The sequence below is a fragment of the Rutilus rutilus genome (assembly GCF_951802725.1).
Source record: "Rutilus rutilus genome assembly, chromosome: 2".
NCBI lineage: Eukaryota > Metazoa > Chordata > Actinopteri > Cypriniformes > Leuciscidae > Rutilus > Rutilus rutilus.
Genome location: NC_140210.1, coordinates 44,135,382 through 44,158,756, shown reverse-complemented (window position 1 = coordinate 44,158,756; position 23,375 = coordinate 44,135,382). Strand labels below are relative to the sequence as shown.

The following is a 23,375-nucleotide window of genomic DNA, read 5'->3' as shown; positions in this document are numbered from 1 at the left end:
TTCACTACGCTGTAAGCCTGAATAAGTTGACAAAACTCAAAAAAATTGAGGTTCATCAGTTACATAAAAAATTAAGTTAAGAAATTCAGTAAGTTTAAGTAAGCAGAACTTGCATATTTATGTTTTATTTTTGTACATTTTATTTACTCTTAACTTGAAATATCTGAGTAAACTAATTCATTCATTTAACTTAAAATTATTATGTAATCTCAACTTAAAAGTTTTTAGTAGAGGAAACTTGGTTGGCGTTGGCTAGCTAATTCAACAAATGCTAACTTGCTAATTGGTAATTTGATAGCATTAGCATAGCATAACAATTGCTGAATTAGTACGGCAATAAAGAACATTTATGTTCTCAAACCATTAACAGAAACTCATTAGCATAGCAAAGCGTTAAACACTAAACCTTCCACTTAACATTAATCTTGCACAAAATAATTATATAACACTTCATTTTACCATTTACTCTTCCTTTCGAGTGCCATGGCAAAGCATGCTGGGAAATAGAAATCCCAGCCCAGTTTCAGTTAAGTTTAAGTTCGTCTAAATTATAAGAAACAAGTTCATAAAACTCAAAACAATGAAACTATTCAGATGACTTAAAATGTGTCAGTTTTCTGAACTCAAAAGAAAAAGAAAGTGCTAAAAACTCATAAAAGTTCAGTTAATTCACCCTACTCAAATCAATTAATTATTTTGAGCGTTAGGGTTTACAGTGATATTTTTCATAGCATTCAGTTGGCACGCATGTGGAATTTTTGTTTTATCTGATTAATCGAATAAATAATTGCCCGCCTAATCGATTATCAAAATAACCGTTAGTTGCAGCCCTACTTTGAATGCAAAGTATGTGTGCTGTGTGAACGCCACTGTCTGTATAGGTACTAGGCAACACTGCAATTCACTTGGTGTTGGAAGGGAGCTTCTCTCTCCTCCTCCCCTCTTTTCCCGGCAATCGGAAAGTACCCTGATAATCAGTCTCCTGGGACGGGCTTCCAGGAGGATAGGGGCCCGCGCTGCCACACGAGCCCAGAATGAGGTCGCTCTGCCCGGGTCAGGCCGATCCAGAGAGCCCAGTTGAGGAATAAAGCCAGATCGAGCAGCTCACAGTAGGCGATTGTTCACCAAAAGCCCCTGAGATGTTACGGTACCAATCTGGTACTTATCACGACCAAAGGCACACATGTACGGTTGTGCTCGAGTGCATAAACACACTCACTCAGACTCAATATTTACACAAACACACACACATTTTGGCTCTTATTTATATACACACTCACTCAAAAAATAAGACACACACACACACACACACAAACACACACACACGAGCGCTGGCAAGAATTGTTCAGCCCTGAAATTTCGAACGTAAACAAAACGGAGCACGCCATAAAATTCTTTCCTTTTTCTTCCCCTCCTCCTCCCCCACCCTTACTTTTTTTTTCTCCGACACAGCCACAACAGACAGACGGCTGTTGAGTGGGTTAGTGTGTAACTGTGGTTACAGCCAGTTGTGGTTTGGCTGTGGGGATTACGGCTCTCCTCTGCTTCATGATGATGGTCAGTGTTGTCATCCTCATCGCCCCAGTCCACGGCTCCAGTCCTTTTATCTTGCACCGCATGTCTATGTTTACTGTTTCTAGTACAGTTTCATTATGCATAGAATTCATATTTAATGTGTTACGTTTGCCAAAGTGCAATATAACTCACAAATGCAATGTGCAAAACTTGACCTTCCATTACTTCCAGTGTGACGCATAAATCAGAAACAGGTTTTCGTAATTACGTAACCTCTGAGAGCATAGTTTTTTGAATTGTTATTATTATTATTTTGCTCCACGTTTAATGTGGATGTCAATATTTGTATCCCTTAAAACTCATCTTTTATCGACAAAATAACATATTTAAAAGTTTTTTTCTTGAAAAAAAAATCGTCATTCCTTAAAACAGCTTGAATGTAACTCTACACCCTTGCCTCATTTAGTATACGCGGTTCTATGAATATGCAAATTAGCCCCGCCTCCACTCACTCGCACAGCTCAGAGATCCGCTCGTTGACGATCACACGTTGATCTGATTGGTTGCAAGGTAGTTTGTGACGTCAGAAACACCAGCGATTTCAACCCGTGTTTTTGGTTCACTGCAGTTTTAAGGAGAAAATACTCAGCAATGGTGTCGACTTATGAATTTACACATGGTTTGTCTTAAAGCATATTAAAAACACCACATAGACATATAAACAACATTAAAAGCTTGATTTTCACCACAGGGGGACTTTAATCTTTCTCGCTATTTGTTTTTTTGCAAAAGTTAAGAGAGAGCACACAAAATGGATTCATTGTAGCATACTTCGGTTTATTTCTGCATACCTTTTTCATATACTACTTTTTTCTAGTAGTCTGTGTACTATAGATACAGGCACAGTTTGCTAGTATTCTTTCTGAACATGTATATTTTTTACAAGAGCATACTACTATTTCTACAGAATGTATACTGTGAATAGTATGTAAATTAATTTCATTATGAATGGAATACCTGCATTTGCCAAACTGCAGTATATACCCATGCAGAGCACACTGTCTAAGAAACTATATCCCACAATGCAATGCGCTCAACTTGATCTTCCATTACCGGTGTGATGACTGAATCAGAAACAACGTGAGATTTTTTTTTTGCATTTTAAATCTTTCTCTTGACTGTTTGGAATGACAAAATGCAAGAGTCAAGACTTTTATGCAAAATGTAATAGCCTGGAAATCCAGACCTAAATCTGAAAGATTAATGGTCTGGTATCGAATAATGAACATCGGCCAGCTCGAGGGGCGGCACCAAGCATGCATTTGAAAATCTCACTGCACGCAATTGAATAACACTACGACCAATCACAACAAGCCCCATACGCTTAGCTACCAGCAGAGCTGACTGGTAGATTAGACTCTTACCGTATCCGGTCGGCAAAAACGCCAAAACGCCCTTCTTTCAAAGGAACGATTCGAGTGGCATCTTCTGTTCCTCTTTTAGATAAAAAGCCAAGTCTAACTCGTTCATTGTAGCGGCCAACTGGTGTTCATCCATAGCCATCTTGCAATGTTTACTAATGACTTCGACGTCACAGCGCTGTCCTCATCGGTTTAGCTCGCCTCTGGCCCGCCTATATCAGATAACCCGATGTGATTGGTGCAGCTCAGATCGAGGGGCATATTTAATGAGCATCATTACTCGACACCAGAGTAAACTCGCTGAGCAAATTCAACTTGTGCTCTCGCGAGAACTCTGGATTTCCAGGGTGTATAATACGCAGCATACTGCAGTTTTATTGTTGCATATTATGTACCGTTTTATGCTTGTTTTGTTTTTTAAATAGTATGCAGTCAGTAACGATATACAAAAGGTACAGGCACAGAATTTTTCACAACTGCGTACTAATAGCTCATATAACAAATAGCTCATACTATTTCGGCTGTATTTACTGTGCACAGTATGCCATTTTTCGCACGCAAACCATGAAGTTTGTTATGATTTTACAGATTTTTTGTTTTGTTTTTTAGACTTTCAGATAAACTTGTCACTTGGTAGGTAATGTGATCCCAATGTAGCATTCTACAATTTGAAAAGTTGATAATTTTTTACTAATTGTATACTGCGCTCCATGCATGTCTTCCATTCTAAACGTAACTTGTGTAAATGTCTATAGTCAACAAACAATGTTTGCAGTGTGGACGGAGTGCTACAGGAAGAACTTTAGGGAAAACTAAAGTCTTACATGAATATGGCCAGCTGTGGAATGGCAGTTTTGCCATTTTTCTTTCTGTCTGTTTCACTCTCTCTCTCTCTTCTAGTAGAAGTGGCACCAGACGGCCCTTCGGCCCTTATAAGGTGAAATCAGCGCGCCTGGTAGAGTAAAACAGAACCATATGTCGCACACTGACTCCCTCGCGCAGCTCCGCCGAGGGGCCCGGGCTCTGGCGCGGAGCTGCACACAGGAGCCTAACTTCTGCTTATATAAACCAAAGAGGTCAGATTTATATGGTCATGTTCAGGCCGCACACTGGTGCTTTATGTTACAGAGGAGGAGGTAACTAGAGCTGCGTTCTCAAAGAAACATGTGTGTCCTTGCATCTATTCATGCGCTGCAGTTCTGATAGCTTTATTTTGGCTCTATAATGAATAGCTCATGTTGTTGTGAATATGGATATGTAACAATACCCCATTTCCACCCTCTTGCTGGCCGTGATTCAGGATGGATTCTGGTCTCATGCATGAGCGTCTTCTCTATGACATCATTAGAATTCTATTTTTAGAAGCATGATGTCATAGTTGGATCTTCCAGTGACTAATGGGATTGTGGACACACAGGAACTCTTTGAAATGGGAAGGAATGTTTGATTTGAAGTTTAGAGGTGACGATAACATCTTGTGTTTTACTTTATGATTTATTTAAATATTATGTAAATATTGGGTATTTTGTCTTCACTGTAAAAAGGATCAGTTGACTTAACTTAAAAAAAGTGAGGAAACCCGTTGCCTTAAAATTATTAAGTAAATAAACTTCATGTGTAATTGAAAATATTAAGTTATGTGAACTTGACAGCTCCACATAACTTAATTTTTATCAATTAGGCATGAAGTTATAATATTTAGCCTTTTTCCTAATTTTTTTAAGTTAATTCAACTCATCACTTTTTTACAGTGTAAAGCAAATGAAGTCTATTAAGGTTTTTTTTGTTCAGTGACATTTAATTTTAAATTAATAATAATTAATAATTAGTTTTAATAAATATATATTTTTACGCATTTTTACTATTTACAAGAAAAACAAGCATTAAACACTCACTCAAATATTTTTAAAATAACATATACATGAACTAAAATTAAACTATTAACTATTCTTTTAATTATAATGAAAATGTCAATAGAAATAATTTTATTTCTAATTTCAAAAAAAAAAAATGCATTCATTTGAACCCTTATTAATAAATCCTTAAATAAGATGAATAATTTATTTTCTTTGTATAATATATCTTCCTTCTCTTTTGATTTTTAGATGAAATGTGACCTGCACATGTACTTTGAACCATAAACCATAAAAGTGATTAACATAGCATTCATATAGTGCTGTAAAGAATACCAAGGTATATTTCCAAACAAACATGGAAGTGCCCTGATACGTTTTGGTGTCGTTTTGGTTACTTGAGCGTTTCTTTCAGCTGTAGTTATGAAGTAAGTGTGTTGTCAGCGTTCCCGCCTCTCCGTCCAGCAGAAAAACAGCACAACCACAATCCGTTCTTGCCTGTTGGAGTGAATCTGGACGTTAAATCAATCCTTTCAAATGCTGCATGGAAAATGTGACCCACACGTGAGAGCTACTTCATATTGGAGCGGCCGTCCTACCGTTCGCTTTTCCAGCAATCAGGCACTCGGAAACACTGAAGCCTGTGTGGAAATCATCCGCTTCTGCAGTGCAATAAACCGTATAAATAATTGAAGGAACAACATACAAATAAAGAGAGAAATCTCCAAAGCAGAGATTTAAAGATTAATCCTGCACAACTGCAAACCCTGGATTAGTGTTCCTCATTTCCATATTTATGAGTTTAATACATGACCTTTTTTAACTGCTTGTTTTTCCAGCATGTTAAAGGGGCTTGCCATTGATTTTTTTTATAATTTTTTATAATATGTTCCTTGAGGTTCACTTATAATGTTTAAAAAAGTTTTTTTGCATCCTCTGTCTGAAATGATCAGTTTTTAGGGGCTTGTCAGTAAACAGCCACAGTTATGACTGTGGCTAACGTCATTGCGTCGGAAACGGTATCAATGCCCACTTGCTATTGCTTGTGAACATTATCCATATAAAACCGTCATTTACAGACCAAGCATTATGAAATCATTTACTTATAGTTTGTGATGCAGCTGCTGTCAGATCCAGTACAGTTGCTGCTTCATCAACGTAAGTTTCTTCGCGAACTCTCCATTACACTGTGCCTCGTTTACAAAAGAAAATGCTCCGAACAAACATATAATCCTCCCGTGCGATTCAGGACGCCATTAAATAAACCATCCACTTGTTTTCGATGTTGGGATCCTTCTATAGTCTGTATAGCAGGGGTGCCCAACCCTGCTCCTGCCGATCGACTGTCCAACCCTAATCAAACACACCTGCCTTTAATTTTCAAGTGATCCTGAAGACCTTAATTGGTTGCTTCAGGTGTGTTTGATTAGGGTTGGAGATGAACTGTTCAGGACAGTCGATCGGCAGGAGCAGGGTTGGGCACCTCTGCTGTAGAGAGACTTGAACAGCTGTTTAATCTGGACGCATCAAAGCAAACGCTCTTTCACTCATCCATTTGTCCTGTTGTCGACAGACTCAAGTGTGTGGAGTGTCACTGTATCTAGTGTAGACAGCGTCAGTCATTATAATGTGTTCTTATAGCTTTTGACGCGACACTAAAAGTGATAGATATTGATATTGTGGGATCTGTGATGCACACGGGCAAATACATTTGCATATGACTGCCTTCAGAGAAAGACATTGACGAATAGGTTTACACAATCGCATCATAGGCCCCGCCCACTGGTGTTTAGTCACTTAACAGCTTTTTTTTCCGAGGTTTTGATGTTTTTTTTTGTCCTACTTTGTCGCACGTGGGGTCAGACAGAGGTCACCCTTCCGCCGGAACTCGACTCTCTCGTGAACGCGCGTATGGCCGTTACCGTTACCGTTACCGTTACTACAAAAACCATAGACAGTATATAAACTGGACACAGCGACCCCATAGGTTTCAACAGAGAAAAGTGAAGCAAATTAGAAGCACTCACTTCCTGATGGCTGAGCGTACTGCGCAGACTCAAACTGAGCTTGACGACGTAGATGTGATGTGAGCAATAACTGAGCTTGACGACGTAGATGTGATGTGAGCAATAGGGGTGTAAGAAAAAATCGACACACATGAGTATCGCGATATTTTATTTTGCAATACTGTATCGATTTTCAAAAACGCAATATCGATTTTTTTTTTTTTTTTACGTCCAAAAATATTCATGGTAAGACGGTGGTTCACGTTTATGTTGTTTAAAAGGCTCGCCGAACGGTGCGTGTCCACTGGCACGGAGCGAGCGGAGCAAGCGTTTTCAATTCATTCCATGGAAGTCGAGCTTCACGCTCAGCAGTGCAGGACCGGAGAAAGCGTTGAGAGCGACTGAGAGCGTCAAAAGGTTGGGCAGTTCTCGACTTTATGCAAATATCAAGCGAAAAACGCGGTCGGCAGTTTATGATGGATTTAGTGCGTAAATCATTTTGTTTACAAATTAGATGCTTTGCAGTTGTTTATATATGTTAAAGATTTTATTTTGGATGTGTTTATTGTTATTATATTGGCTGGGTTTATAAAATTGAAAGGATCTTTGCTTGGTGCATTTGGAAACAAAGCTTGTCTATTTCTAAATGTAATCGCGTGCATGATGATTATACTGTCCGTGTGTTGAAAAAAACAAACACACTCGTAACAGACACACCCCAAAGCGGAGACGTTACAGCGTTGCCAGCGGCACCGAGCGTAGTTTTGCCGCTGTAGTGGACGCGCACCGTGAAGCTGCGTTCACACCAAACGCGAATAGAGTGTCTGGCGCGAGTGATTTCAATGTTAAGTTAATGCAAAGACGCGTTTACGCGCGTCTGGAGGTCCTGTGGCGCGAATGAGGCGTTTAGCGCGGCAGACGTTAATTTGCCTCATTCGCGCGTCCAGTTCTTTTAAAATCTTTTATCACATAAAAACTTGATTTCAATAGGCCTATATGACACATTCATTTTGTTCACTTTCATTCATTTTCGTCCAGTTCACGTTGTTGTTTTGTATTGTGACAGGGGCTATGTATTTTCTTTTATTATGGCCTACTTGAGAAATATACAAATTTGCTCACTAAGAACCTGTGAAGCACAATACCAAACTGGCAGTCTGATTTTCTGTGAACTGAATTGTTAACCTAAAGTAAACTTCTTTGACTTTTATGCACATCATGTCTTTTTTTTTATATAATTTTTTCTAAAATTATAGTCCTACTTTAAAAAAATCCCAATATATCGCCTAATGCACAGTATCGAAATATATTGCAATATATTGAATCGTGACCCATGTATCGTGATACGTATCGTATCGCCAGATTCTTGCCAATACACAGCCCTAGTGAGCAACCCGTCTGTCTTCTAGTAGCTGTGCCAAGAGAAATCTGAATCATTCCCTTCCAAAACTTGCAGAGACGGAGAGTGTGAGTAGGAGGTGTCCATGAGCTAGGAGCAGGAGAAACTTTTGCTAAGTATTCTGATTCATTATTTTGTCATTTTGCCTCCACGTCCCCCTGATTGCGCGCGAGCTTCTCCTCCTGTCCATACGGTAATTTCTCTACTGTGCGACAGAGAGTCGCGTGGTTATGACGCAATCGTTAGCCTATTTTTACAAAAAACGGCTTCTACTCGTTATTTCTCATAACGTAAGATACAAGGTAATGGAGCCTTTTATACATTGTCGTGTTTCTTTAGAAATAAATAATGGACAAATGGAGTCTTTAAACAACTCAGATGTAAAGTTATTCGCTGTCAAAGTGACGCCAAAATGAATGGGAGTCAATGGGATGCTAACAGCAGGGTGGGGGTCTGCTAATCAATGGCGGTGCCCAGGGAAGCTTCAGATTTTTACGAAACATTGGCCCCCTGACAAAAACCCATCGCTTTGCTTCAGAAGGCCTTTATTAACCCACTGGAGACGAATGGATTACTTTTATGATGGATGGATGCACTTTCCCTAAATCTATTAAACGCCATTATAAAGCTGTGAAGAGCCAGGATATTATTTAAAGTCCCCCTGTGGTGAAAATCAAGCTTTTAATGTTGTTTATGTGTCTATGTGGTGTTTTTAATATGCTTTAAGACAAATCATGTGTAAATTCATAAGTCGACACCATTGCTGAGTATTTTCTCCTTAAAACTGCAGTGAAGCAAAGACAGTCTCAAAAACACGGTTTGAAATCGCTGGTGTTTCTGACGTCACAAACTACCTTGTAACCAATCAGATCAACATGTGATCGTCAACGAGTGGATCTCTGAGCTGGAGTGAGTGAGTGGAGGCGGGGCTCATTTACATATTCATAGAACCCGCGTATACTAAATGAGGCAAGGGTGTAGAGTTGCATTCAAGCTATTTTAAGGCATGAAGACATTTTTTTTTCAATAATTTTTTTTGAAATGTGTCATTTTGGTGATCAAAGATGAGTTTTAAGGGATACAATTATTGACTACAGGGGGATTTTAATATAACTGTCTGTGTTCGGCTGGAAGAAGATAGTCATATAGACCTAGGATAGCTTAAAGCTGAGTATATTATGGGATACATTTCATTATAATTAACCCTTTAAGGCAGAAGTTTTAACTCAACTGTTACCTGGCCGTCATCTCGTGACACTGAAGGTATTTCTCTCCATTCCAGTTGCTTAAATAAACTTTCCGAGACCCTTACACAACACTTTATCTGATTCTGATGAAAATACACTCAGAAGAGCACAGCGCAACACTTTCAGTCAGTATGCACTGATAACATTCAGATTTGTTACCACAGTTGCGCGCACACACACACACACACGTCGTGTTGCGTAACGTGATGATGCGTAAGATCTCCTCCTGTTAATGAGCAACTAAGGAGGATCTGACACAATAACGACTTTAGCAGAGGCTTTTCAACAGCGTCGATGGTCAGTTGAGGAAAACGCCTCCTTCTCTCTTACACAGTCTGTGTGGAATGGACAGATGTTTCCTTCTGGGAACAGTTCATACACACACACACACTCCATTGTGCCCGTGTCTGCTAACACAGGTTACGTTATTGGTTTTATTGATTGGTGTGTTAATCAGGAAGACTGATGATGATTGGTCCATTTTTCTGATTGCTTGTACTTTGCATCATGGGTGATGAAACATGAACTTATAAACTACACTTTAAAATGAATTCAGATAGAAAACAGTTTTACAGTTTAAGTTGTAATCATAATATTACTGTTTTACAGTATTTCGGATCAAATAAAGGCCTTCTTGATGAGCAGAAGAGACTTGCTTGGTTTACCCAAAAATGCAGTTTCTGTCATCATTAACTGACGTTGTTCTAAACCTGTACTGCACTCTTTCTTTCTACACAATTGAGCAGTGATTAACATGGTCGTGGGCCAAAAAAAGTGCCATGAAAGTCCCACAAGTTAGTGTTTTGAGAGCTACGGCAAAGGGGAAGAGATTAAATTTCAGTCTGTTCCTCGCACAAATCAATCGTACGACTTCAGGAGACTTGTAATGTCGTGCACGAGTCACATGATCTCCTTTTATGATGCTTTTGTGACAGCTTTAGTCCCCATTCACTTTCAAAGAGCAGCCTGAACATTCGGCTGAAGGCGCAGCGTTTGAGTGTGTGTGTGTGTGTGTGTGTGTAAATGTCTAAGCGTGTCTTTCTGGCTTCTGTTGCAGAGATCTGTCCAGAAACCACATTCCCTCTGTGGATTGGAGCCTCTTTGATCACCTCACCGCCCTCAAGGAGCTGTAAGTGCCACGTCTCTCGTGTGTGTGTGTGTGTGTGTGTGTGTGTGTGGGGAGACGCAGTCCTTCGCGTACGTCTGTAATGGGTGGTCTCGAGTAATAGGTGGTCTGTGTAAACCTGAGCTTGTGCTAAAGCTAAGAGACAATTGTTTTCTAATCTGCAATTTAGAAGAAAAAAAAAACAGGTATCAGGTATATTTGAATGATATATTAATTATATTTTAAATGAAAATGAATCCTCTTTTAAGACCAATAAGATTTCTTGAAATTATTTTCAGCCCATTTTCTCTAGATTCTCATAACTGTAATGCAGTCAAATGCTACCATCATTAATATTTATAACGTGCTTTGCAATTTTAAGTAATATATTAAGACTTTTTTGCAGTATTTCTGCAATATAATTATTATTATTATTATTATTAAATTATTATTTATTTTGTTTTATTATGTGTAACAGAATATATTAAATAATATATCATGGCATCTTTTATTGCAGTAGACTATAATATTTTGATGACTTAAATGATTGGAAAATATTGAAATAATCTTAATTCAAATGCTAAAAAAAATATTGTTATTATTATTAATACATTATTAATTAGAAATATGATTTAGAAATTATGAAAATAATAATGTGTAACTGAATAATATGAAATAATGTAATATATCATGACACCTTTTATTGAAGTGGACTATATTATTCATGATGGAAAATATTTAAATTAAGTTAAATTAAAATGCTAAAAACACATCAAATAAAAATGTAAAGTGACATTCTCTTATTTATTAATGTCATCTTTTATTGCAGTAGACACAATTTTCATTTTAATGAATGAGAAATTATTAAATTAAGTTTATTATTTTATTTATGGGAACTGAACATAATATTAAGTAAAATGCTAAAATACTAAACAGATCAAATCAAAATGTATCTTTTTATTAATTCTTTGCTACTATTAATAATAAAAAAGTGTTTATTTAATTTAATTTATTTATTTTATGTGGAACTGAACATAACACCGTCCTGTTGGCTTTTCTCCTCAGGTATCTTCAGAGCAATCGTCTGGTCACTCTTCCTCACGGGATCTTCGGCTGTGGGCCGTTAACTGTGCTGTAAGTGTGTGTGTGTGTGTGTGTGTGGGTGGCAGGATGCTCTAGTTCCCAGACGTTTTTTTCAGCTCATATGGTGAGAATGTGTAGGCGGATCTTTCTGGAGTCTCTCCCGAACCGCAGAGTCAAACGCTGAGGGACTGAGCAGACGCTCTCAACTCTTTAAGCTCAAACAAAAGCAAAATAAGCAGAAAAGTGAATCAGTTACGTTTATCTTTGTTGTGTGAACAGTAACAGACCTGCACCTACACTATAGAATTTCCAACACACACACACACACACACACACACATATTGTGAGTTCAATCACATGCCCATTACAACCAATTAAACGTCATTGCTTCAGGCTTTGACTGCACCATTTCCTGCTCCATTTCGGTACACACACACACACACACACACACACACACACACACACACACACACACACACACACACACACACACACACACACACACACACACACACACACACACACACACACACACACACACACTCTGTCTGGTTCACCAAAATCACTCCAGAACTTTTCCATATGCTGCTCCAACAGCTGAACAAGGGAACGATTATACTGAGAGGAAAAGAAAGAAGTGACTTAGAAAGAAGGAAAAAATCCTGAGCAATAATATACGTTTCACTTTTGTCTTTCATGTCTTGCAGAGATCTGAGCAACAACCAGATCACCACCATCGAGGAACGAACGTGTGATAATTTATTTAATTTAACTACAATGTGAGTACGAACACACATGTACAGTCACACACGTCACTTATAACCTTCAGACTTTGTGTTCAAAACAAAAGCTGAAAAGAAGCCCAATGACCTTGGATGTAAACTAGATCTTAATACTGCTGTGTGTGTGTGTGTGTGTGTGTGTGTGTGTGTGTGATTAGAATTGCTTTAATAGTGATAGAATATAAATAACCTTTTCACATAAGTTTTTCACAATAAAAATTTAGTCTCTCATTATTAAGATTTCTTGGCATTATTTTCTCTTCCAGATTCTCATTACTGTAAAGCAGTGAATGTGTCTGGACACAATTCCTTTTAAATAAAAATTTGCATAACTTAAATTCAATAAAAATCTTATGCCATCATGTATACTTACAAATGTACACTAGCAATTTAAATCATATATCATGACATATTTTATTGCAGTAGTCTATTCTATATTATTTTATTGTATATTTATTCGAGGAACTGAATAAATTAAATAATATTAATTAATATATAATGACATTCTTTATTGTAGCAGACATTCATTTTTATTTATTTTTTTCAATTTTATTTGATTAAATGAATAAATGTAATACTATTAAATAATATATCATTACATTATTTTTTACTGAATAGACTTTTTATTTTTAATTATTTTATTTAAATATTTTATTTTATATATATATATATATTATTATTATTATTATTATTATTTTATTTTTTTTATAAACTTTTATTTAAATTTTATAAACACAAAAGCTAACTGGGTAAATAGTCTACTCCAATAAAAGATGACATGATATATTATTTAAATGTATATAAAGTACAGTTGTTAGTATTCTTGATGGTAGCATTTGCACTGACCTTAATTTACGTCGATTTTATTTGTGTTAATCAATCAATCAAAAATGTATTTCTACAGCACATTTAAAAACAACACGAGTTGACCAAAGTGCTTTACAGATTCCACATTTCAGTAGCATTAAAAACAAACATCAATAGACAAATCGTTCAGTACCACATATAGCTATGAACAGTTAAAAGCAACAGAAAATAGGTATGTCTTCAACATAGACTTAAAATCTTCAATGGAATCGCAAGACTTAATGTAAACATGTTAAACCAGATGTTGTTGATCACTGTATTACAGTAATGAGAATCTGGAGAGAAAATGTGCTTAATTGTCAATTTTAATTTTATTGCAGTGACTTTTTACCGAATGATAATGATTATAATCTTGTTTTGAAGTTAAAAGAAACATTAAGATTCTTTTTCCCTTCGTGATTTAATAACAATTCACATTATCCAATGGTTAAATATTCTTATCCAGATTCTATTGCCTTTTTTTATTTGCTAAAGCCTCATTTATTCCCTCTGTGACTTTCCAAGTGCTGCTTTCATGCCCTGATTAAAATTCCCCGTTGAACTCTTTTCAGTTCTGCAATAATAATTATAGATTAGAGTGCTGTGTTGTGTTTCCCGGACTGATAAAACTGCGGTGACAGATTGCTCCGCCACTGCTGTGCGATTACTTCATATCCAATAAGACTCGGGCTTGACCTCAGGGTCAGTCCACACGTCGCCATGCGCAGAATAATGCTCTTTAAATGAGTATCCTTATCGCACATTCGCTGTTTGAATAAAGACCGTATAATGTTTTCAACCTATGCCCGTTAATGAAATATTCCCTCTGTTTTGGCAGAGACCTGAGCTCTAACCCGTTCGTCTGCGACTGTAAGCTGGTGCAGTTGGTCAGCTGGTTGCAGGAAAAGGGTGTTCGAGTGAAGCGACCCAACTCTATGCTCTGTGACCGTCCACCGGAAGTGAAAAACCAGCCGCTGCTCAACGTCAGTGTGCACACCTGCGGTGAGTCCTGGACTGGACTAGAGCAGAACAATACACAGTTTGGCAACACTTTATTTCGACAGTCCATTCCATACAACATCTAGTGGGAAGCATTCAGATTCGGCACATGATTCTGTAATAAACCATATCAGATCAAACAGCGCTGATGTGGAAATCAGGAGAAACATTGTGTTATAGAAGGCTTTTCAATCCACAAATCACCAACGGTCACCATGGATTTAATGCAGTAATGCTTACTGTAACCATGGTTTTGAGGCAGAAATTGTCGAAATGAAATTCAAGCACTTTTCAAGGTCTTTCAAGTGCTTCACACTTTTTCCAGCCCTTTAAAACTCTAAATATTATCCAATTGTGATGATTTGTAAAAGTAAAAGTTTGAAGATGTAGGAAAACTAACACTTTGTGGCTTTTATTTTTATTTTTAAAATTCCACTGTAACCTGTAGATGGCGGCAGAGGCACACTTATTGATATATTATCCATTTCCACTCCCTAATATATGGAAGTCTCGTGAAAAACGAAAACTTTTCTTCAAATTGTGACTGAATTACACAGAAAGCAAGTAAAGAGCGCTTCTTTTATAATCACGGAAGCTGTCGGTCACTTCAGCATGAAACTATAAAAGAACAATGGTACATTTAATACGTGTAGAATCTTAACTTTCCCTATAAAAATGAGGTTTTCGCACATTGCTGTTGTTAATAAAAGTACATTTTATCTGCATGTCAATTCAAGCCCAGTGCATTACTGTTGAATTTCCAGTAAACAAACATGTAATATTATTAGTAACTGCACTTATTAATGCAAAACATATGATTAAATTAACTTTTTGACAAATTTCCCCTCTGTGTGAACAAATCAGGCGCATCTGTAGAACTTAATGGCACCGGCGCCACTGCTCTCAAATGTTAATCTGGAGCCCTGTATAGTGCATTTTACCTTTGGTTGCAATTACTTAGGGAAATAAATAATGCATTACAGCACACTTCACTTAGCAGATGCTTTTATCCAAAGCGACTTCACATAACAAGAGCCAACAATATTCATAACAGTCAACTAGATATGAAAGCAAGCAAGAGAAATTATACATAAAGGCCTCAAATAAAGTAATAGCATATTTTGTTAGCGAGAGCTTGAATTGGTGATTCCCGTTTCTCTCTCTCTCTCTCTCTCCCAGGCCTGACGTACGCGGGCTGTCTGCAGGACGAGGAGCACGTGGCGGGCGTGGAGCTGGTCATCTTCTCCTCCTCCACTCCCGGTCCGTTCTCGCGGGAAGAGTGCAACTCGAAATGCTTCCACGAGAACCAGCTGTACGGCGGGCTGGGTCAGCAGAGAGAGTGTCTGTGCAGCACTAACTCCGAACCCAACCACATCAGCGAGTCGCAGTGTTCGGCCGCCTGCTCCAACTCGCAGGTCATGAAGAAGTGTCGCTGGACTGTGGCGCAGGACGTGTTTCAGGTACAGAACTGAGCAGGTCCTGAAGCTGATAATCAAGCTCTTCAAAATCACAAGCTCGGGTCTTGTCCACACTAATACGTTTCATAACGTATTATTTTAACTAATATAACTAATACGTTTAAATGTATCCGGATTTAATGTAGACGTGGCCTTGGATATCACAAGGTTGGATATCAAATTTTTAGGGCAGTTCTGAAGATCTCTGGATTAGAGTCATGTGATCACTGACATTAAGCTGTGATGTCATAATGAATCCAAATCAAAAAGTCTGTTCACTCGGCAACCATATTTGCAAAGCTTTCTTTTCAAAAAGTCCTATCTATTTGAATGGGGGAATCCTGCTAGCCGAACTCATATTTCAAATCAGCAACAAAATCTGACTTGAACTGTCCCATAAATGTTGTTTCTTATGTTCAAATAACGTAAATATTTTTTTTAACGCCAATGCAATATTTCAACGACATATAGTGCGTTGCACTTTCTCCCATTCATAAGTAATATGAGTGCGGTGTATTGGTATATCTAAAGTCTTTGATCCAAATTCACTTAGTTCCTATACATTTTCAATATTGTCTCAGATTAGGATTAAAGCTAGGGTAGGTAATCCTGTTCAGAAACACTTTTTTTTTATACTGGGTGAAATGGTCCTTAGACGTTAGACTAAACTGATAGTAGTCAATACATTATGTGTTTAGAAAAAGGAATGAAAAAAATCAGACCTCTGTAGCAGCTGCAGGACAGTAAAAACTCTGACCAATCACTGCCATTCGGTGCGAATGTAAAGAACCAATCAGATGCCTTTATGTCTCGTGCCCGAGCCCCACTGCACGCGCTGCCCTGCGTGCACTCATCACATGTCACCGTTCCCGGAAATATTCAGCTCAAAGCACCTGCATGCAGTCAGCGAAGGCAAACAAGGCAAAAACTACTTCCTCGGACCCTGCCCGCACTCTTGAACGACCTCCTCTGCTTCGCCCTCAACCCCGGACCTGTCCTCGAACCGACGATGCGGTACTTGTCTCCGGACTCGGAGTGTACGTTAGTCTTCATTAGAGTCAACAATGTTTTCATCATGGAAACTCTTACATGCAAAACACCGTATATGTTATGAATCTTACACGAAATTCACCTTCATCACAGTGTAACTGATGGTAATGGAAAAACGTGTATCAATGCAACCTGTTTTTAGTTTTGCCTTATAAATATAGCTCGTTACCGAATGAAACTTTACCATTATCGATATGCTAGCTTGATAGTGAGTGAGTACTAAAAGAAATCTTATTTGTTTATATTCATAGTGATAAAGTTAGGTATTTTATTACATGTGATTCTGACATGATATCACTGTATGTACTGCGCTCCTTCCTCTCCACTCGTCTCAGGTAATAAATGCGTCTTCCAGCCTGAGCGTTTGGCGTCGCGCGTTCATGTGTTTTGGGGGCGTGGCTTTGGAAGGAGCTCAGAAGGGAGGGGGTGGGAGTGAATGGAAATAATGAGCTGTGTTTATTGCAGATTAAAAGGTCTACAGTCACTCGATTTTTATATTTTCTTTTTCAGAGTACTTACATTTTAATTATGTATTGGTATATAAAGACAGTTTAAACAAATTTGGAATGTTTTTTTTTTTAGAAAAAGGATTACCTACCCTACCTTTAATGCATCCCATATCAAAGTGCATTAAAAAATATTGCATCAAAAATACCTGGATGCTGTACTTTTTTCCGTAGGATTTTTAAAGTATGTAGCTATGCATGCTTTTTGGGGGGTAATATATCAACGCTTTTTTGACATTGTAGCTCCAATACTGCCACACTAAAATATTTTGTGCAAAAAAGATTTAATAATAATACTTTACCATCCCTAGTGCTAGGTTTGGAAATTGAGAACTGGTTCTTATTCAGAACTGGTTACATTAGAAAAAAAAAAAAAAAACGTAATAATAATACAAATTAAACCTTTTTATTGTGATGTTCTTAAGGGTTGTGCACCGCAACGAACAATTAAAATGTGTTCGTTATAACGAACATTTTCATAAAGACAATAAATCACTGAATCACTCAAAAAATTAGGGTTAGTAAGATTTAGTTTTGAGAAATGAATAATTTTATTCAGCAAGGATGCATTAAATTGATCAAGTAACTAAAGACATTTATAATGTTACAAAAGATTCCAAATAAATGCTGTTCTTTTTAACTTTCTATTCATCAAAGCATCATGAAAAAATATATCACAGTTTCCATAAAAATATGAAGCAGTTTAACTGATTTCAACACTGATAATAATCATAAATGTTTCTTGAGCATCAAATCATCATATTAGAGTGATTTCTGAAGGATCATGTGACAGCTTTGATCACTGGAATAGATTACAGGAATAAAATTCTATATATTCACATAGAAAACAGCTATTTTAAATTGTAATAATATTTCACAATATAACTGTTTTACTGTATTTTACTGCGATTTACGATATTGTACAGGGTAGCCGCGGGGTCTTAAAAGTCTTAAAAATGTCTTAAATGTCATGTTCCTAAATTAAGGCCTTAAAAAGTCTTAAATTCCATTGTCCAAGTCTTAAATTTTTTAATGAAGGTCTTAAATGTAATTATACTAGCCTATTTATTCAAAAAAAGTCAACGGTTAGTGTAACGTCAGAGAACGTCTCAAACAATAGTTTGGGTTTTCGCGCCGGCGGCAATGGAACAACATTCTAATCAATCAGTCGAGAGGAGAGACATCATGGGGAAGTGTCGTTAGGTTCGGTGTACGCATTTTCAAACCGAACGGTTCGTTGGACCATTTTTCCTGCCGACCAAAATTTCATTATTTCAAATGTAGGCGTGTTGCGCGTGGCAAGCGCGCTCATAATGTAAGAGACGCCGGCGCGACCACAACATTGTCCAACATCAAATGTGCAAACGTAATGTAAGCGGAACGAAACTGGGCTACTCGTTATTGTGTGGTTGAAGGACCGCTTATCAGTTTGGACCAGTGCAGCGCGAGCGATCTTGATCAAGCGACATTGTTACACAGCAGCGGTAATAAGAGATCCAGTACATAAATCATTTGAATTCGCCACACAAGTAATAACATCGCTGTGAGATCTAGTGAGAAACATTCACATTTCTCCGTTATTAACGGATCAAACAGCGCGTGGAAGCCAGGAAGAAACATTGTGCCATGAATGAACTATGGAGCGTCCACAGATCAGCAACATTCACCATGGATTTACTGTAGTAACACTAACTGCAACCATGGAAGTTTGGCAGGAATAGTAGGCTATAATGCTTTCAAGTAACATTACGTTGGTTTTATTTTGACATTATGAATACAATTGCTGCCCTCAAATTTTAATCTGAACTAAAAATAGACCTTTGTTTATAACTACTACAATATTAGGTTACATTTCATTTTTTTCCCAAGGTGCTGTTTTGTTTATGCTCCTAAGAAGAGTCTATTATAGCTCCATCATTGGTCAAAGTGTGTTAGTTTTAATAAATAAAAAAATAATAATAATAAAAAAAAAAATTATCTGGCATTTATTTATTTTTGCTGTATCGAAAACGTACCAAACCGTGACACAAGTGTATCGTATTGAACCGAACCGTGAATTTTGTGAACCGTTACACCCCTACTAATACTATCTATATCTCTCTTACCTGTCTACCCCTCTGAAGCAGTGGTTGAAGCAATTTGAATGCTGAGAAACTTCACTAAGACGATTTGTAAAGTTAGTTTATCTGTTTATTGTTATGAATGTTTGATATTTACCAAAAACATCACTTTGCAGTGTGTTGTTGAAGTTTTTTTTAATAATAAATGTATTTTTAATTAAAACATTTGTTAGTAATAGTCATTATTGGGATTTGATCTGGTGTTTTACGACTGCATAATGGGTGCGATGTAGGTCTTAATTTTCATTAAAGTGGTCTTAAAAAGGTCTTAAAAAAGTCTTAAATTTGGGGTGATCAAACCTGGGGAAACCCTGTTGTAAGTGTCATAATAATTTGAACACGTTCTCCGCCCACAGGTGAATTTCTCCGCCTCTCTTCCTTCCCGTCGCGTGTCCGTTCATTCCGAGGCCGTCCTGTCTGTCGCCTCCTCCGTCTTCCCTGCCTCTTTCTCATGGGACTTCGGTGACCTTTCACCCCGGGTCAACAGCTCAACGCCCAACACCACGGCGAGGCATAAGTACGGGCTCCCGGGACTCTACCAGGCTCAAGTGAGTCTCTCAGCGGGTCACCAGGAGATCGTGGCTCAGGGGAACGTGAGTGTGGATCTGCCGCCTCGACTCGAGCTCCACTGCCCGGCACTCGTAGTGGCCAATCAGAGCCTGGAGGCGGAGCTTTCTCTGGTCAACTGGGGCGGAGTGGGCGTAACTGTGGACTGGAGGATCCAGAAGGATGGGAGAGAGATAGCGAGAGGTACGAGAAACATGAGCTCTGATTTAAGACCTTTACCTGCTGGCATTTACTCTTGAATGCACATGTATTAGCTGTGTCCTTTTCTAATCTCATCATATTAGAGTGATTTCTGAAGGATCATGTGACACTGAAGACTGGAGTAATGATGCTGAAAATTCAGCTTTGATCACAGGAATAAATTACATTTGAACAGATATTCAAGTAGAAAACAGTTGTTTTAAATTGTAATAATATTTTGCAATATTACAGTTTTTACTGTATCTTTGATGAAATTGTATTATATTATATTAATTATATTATATTTAGTGCTGTCAAATTGTGATTAATCGAATCATTTTGTTTATATAATATTTGTGTGCATATAATATTGTATTTATATATATTATATATACTGTATATGTATGTGAATATATGTATACATACACACACACACACACATTATATATATATATATATGTATATAAACACCATATATATGTATAAATATGTGTGTAAGAGTATATACCGTATATACACACACAGACATGTAACACACACACTATATATGTAAACACAATATGCATACACACTACACACACTATGTAAACAAAAAATTGTATGTTAGATGCGATTAATCGTGAATAATCGATTTGACAGCACTTATATTATATTATATTATATTATATTATTTTATAGTATGTTATTGAGCATTAAAAATTAATTATAGTATAAAAAATCAATGGCCTGATTTGAGCTAAAGAAGCACAATTTATGATACCAATCAGATTTAATATTGAGTAAAATAGTACATTTTTAACTAGATTAACCTATTTTTTTAGCGTTTCATTAGTATTAAATTTAGTGTAATTCATAAAAAACATTTCTCTGCTATTTTCAATGGGTTTTTTCTTTTTATACTCGTCCCTATGATTGTTATCAGGAGACATAAAGGCCATATTAAAGTGTCTGATCTGTGGCTGAATGTTTTGAAACGGGCTTTGTGTCTTGTCTAGATAGGCAGCTCACTGTTTTTGGAGAACTACACATACAAACTGGCACAATCTTGATGACACATTCTCACATCAGCACAGCTCAGATATAACACGCTTTGAAATGAGCATGTACTCTCTCTCTCTCTCTCTCTCTCTCTCTCTCTCTCTTTTAAAATATCCTGCTTTTCATGATCTATCAGACCATAAACATCCCCTCTCTTTCACAAAGCATGTAAGCGATGGCATGTGAAGATTCCCCTCGTTTGTTTATCAGGCCTGCAGAGATCTGTCCATCATTGTTTGCTTTGAGAGAACAGATAAGAGCGCCGATCCCAGGAGGAGAAGAAAGCGGGTTACAGAAGCAGAGAAATTCTGGACTGATGTGTCTGAATATAACATATACAATAAGCAGGCTTTTCAACTTTTTAAAGGGAGAAAAAAAATCTTTCCCATATTGTTTGCTGTTGACGTCACTTTGTAAAGAAGGGAGGATGTGTGAGATCCTCAAAGACCTTGAACGTAATAACATAAGATTAAAGAAAATATGGCCCAGATGCCTTTTCATTTGGGTTAATGAATAACCCATACAATTAATAATCCATAAAAGTAATAGTTAATAATACATAAACAGTGTTTTGTTCAGAGAATTGTTGGCTTTGTTGTTTTGCACTGAAATCTCATTGATATGTTGATATGAAAAAAAAAAAAATTACAGCATTTTTAGCATATTTGTTATTTAATTATTAATATTTGCTGTTGTTTATTTGCTGAATTTTCCTAATATGCCTGGTAATATTTTGACATATTTTCAGTCCTATGCATATTTAAGATATTTTTGCAGATTTTCTGCGTTAATGTTTTCTATTTAATTATATTATTTATACTGTTCAGATGTATAGGGTCAGAAATATTTTTTTTATTAATACTTTTATTCAGCAAGGATGCACTAAATTGATCAAAAGTGACACGTTTATATTGTTAGAAAAGATTTCTATTTCAAATAAATGCTGTTCTTTTGAACTTTCTATTCATCAAAGAATCCTGAAAATATATTTTTATTCTATTCTATTATATTAAGAAACTGCTTATGAACAATATTAATAAAGTCAAACGTCCTGTCCCTTCAGCGGAGCCGCTGTGTTTGCCAGATGCGCTCCATCACACGGACTCATCCCGCTGTTTCCTCTTGGTGTCGGAAGAAGTCAGCTGGTCGGACGCGCGTCGGAATTGTTCGGCCCGTGGAGGGGAGCTCGCAGTGGTGCATTCCCAATCCGTCCGGGACCTCCTGGCCCCTCGAATCACACAGTGAGTCACACACTCTTCTCTCTGCTTTTACAAAACCTCGGCAGGCTTTCGTTCTAAATTCCAAAACCCCTTTTCAGAAGATTCCGGAACTCCTCGTCTATCTCTGTATGTCTTGATGGGCTTTCGTGTGATTTGATTGTGTGATTTTAGTCAGAGCGCCGATAGTCACACCATTGGATGAGCCAATATTATGATGTCCGGTCCAAACTGATTGAAATTCCATCTGCAGCAGAAATGACACGTTTCACCTTTTATATCACTGACCGTTTAATAGCAAAGCCGGCTCGAAATGGCATGAAGATGCTGAGGTAAATGACTTCCGCTGCTAATGCACTGTTTCCATTGAGAGCTGTGCTGCTGCTTTGACCCCGACTTTTTCCTCTGCAACAGCAGCAAGGCAGCATGGGAAATGACTTTTTAAAATGCATTTTAAAGTCACTGAGTGCTGCCCAGCTCACGACCTGCTGAGAAAGACTGGAAATGTGTGATTTCCTCACAGGAACAGGCCAGAACATTCAGACCCAATTAATGTGTCATAATGTGACAGTGTCTCATTAGAACACTGGACGTGTGAGACGATTACACACACACACACACACACACACACACACACACATGTCTGGTTCACTATCTTTGTGGGGACTCTCCATAGACGTAATGGTTTTTATACCGTACAAACTGTACATTCTATCCCCTTACACTGCCCCTGCCCCTAAACCTACCCATCACAGGAAACATTCTGCATTTTTACTTTCTCAAAACAACTCATCCTGTGTGATTTATAAGCCTTTTGAAAAGTGGGGACCGCTGGCTGGTCCCCACAATGTAGGTGATCTCAGGTTTTACTATTCTTATGGGGACATTTGGTCCCCACAATGTAATATAAACAAGGGCACACACACACACACACACACACACACGTTTTGGAAAATGAATTCATGATGTACTCGCTCATTATAT

General features: G+C 37.5%; 1 protein-coding gene across 1 annotated transcript in view; it reads left to right on the top strand.

Moving 5' to 3' along the window:
- pkd1a (polycystic kidney disease 1a) overlaps positions 1-23,375 on the top strand; it is a 93,048-nt gene that overhangs the window by 9,050 nt on the left and 60,623 nt on the right. The window contains exons 2-8 of the mRNA XM_084402771.1: positions 10,499-10,570; positions 11,612-11,680; positions 12,337-12,408; positions 14,096-14,259; positions 15,436-15,716; positions 19,746-20,139; positions 22,238-22,415. Coding sequence (XP_084258897.1) covers positions 10,499-10,570; positions 11,612-11,680; positions 12,337-12,408; positions 14,096-14,259; positions 15,436-15,716; positions 19,746-20,139; positions 22,238-22,415 — 1,230 coding nt within the window. The remainder of the gene's footprint in view (positions 1-10,498; positions 10,571-11,611; positions 11,681-12,336; positions 12,409-14,095; positions 14,260-15,435; positions 15,717-19,745; positions 20,140-22,237; positions 22,416-23,375) is intronic.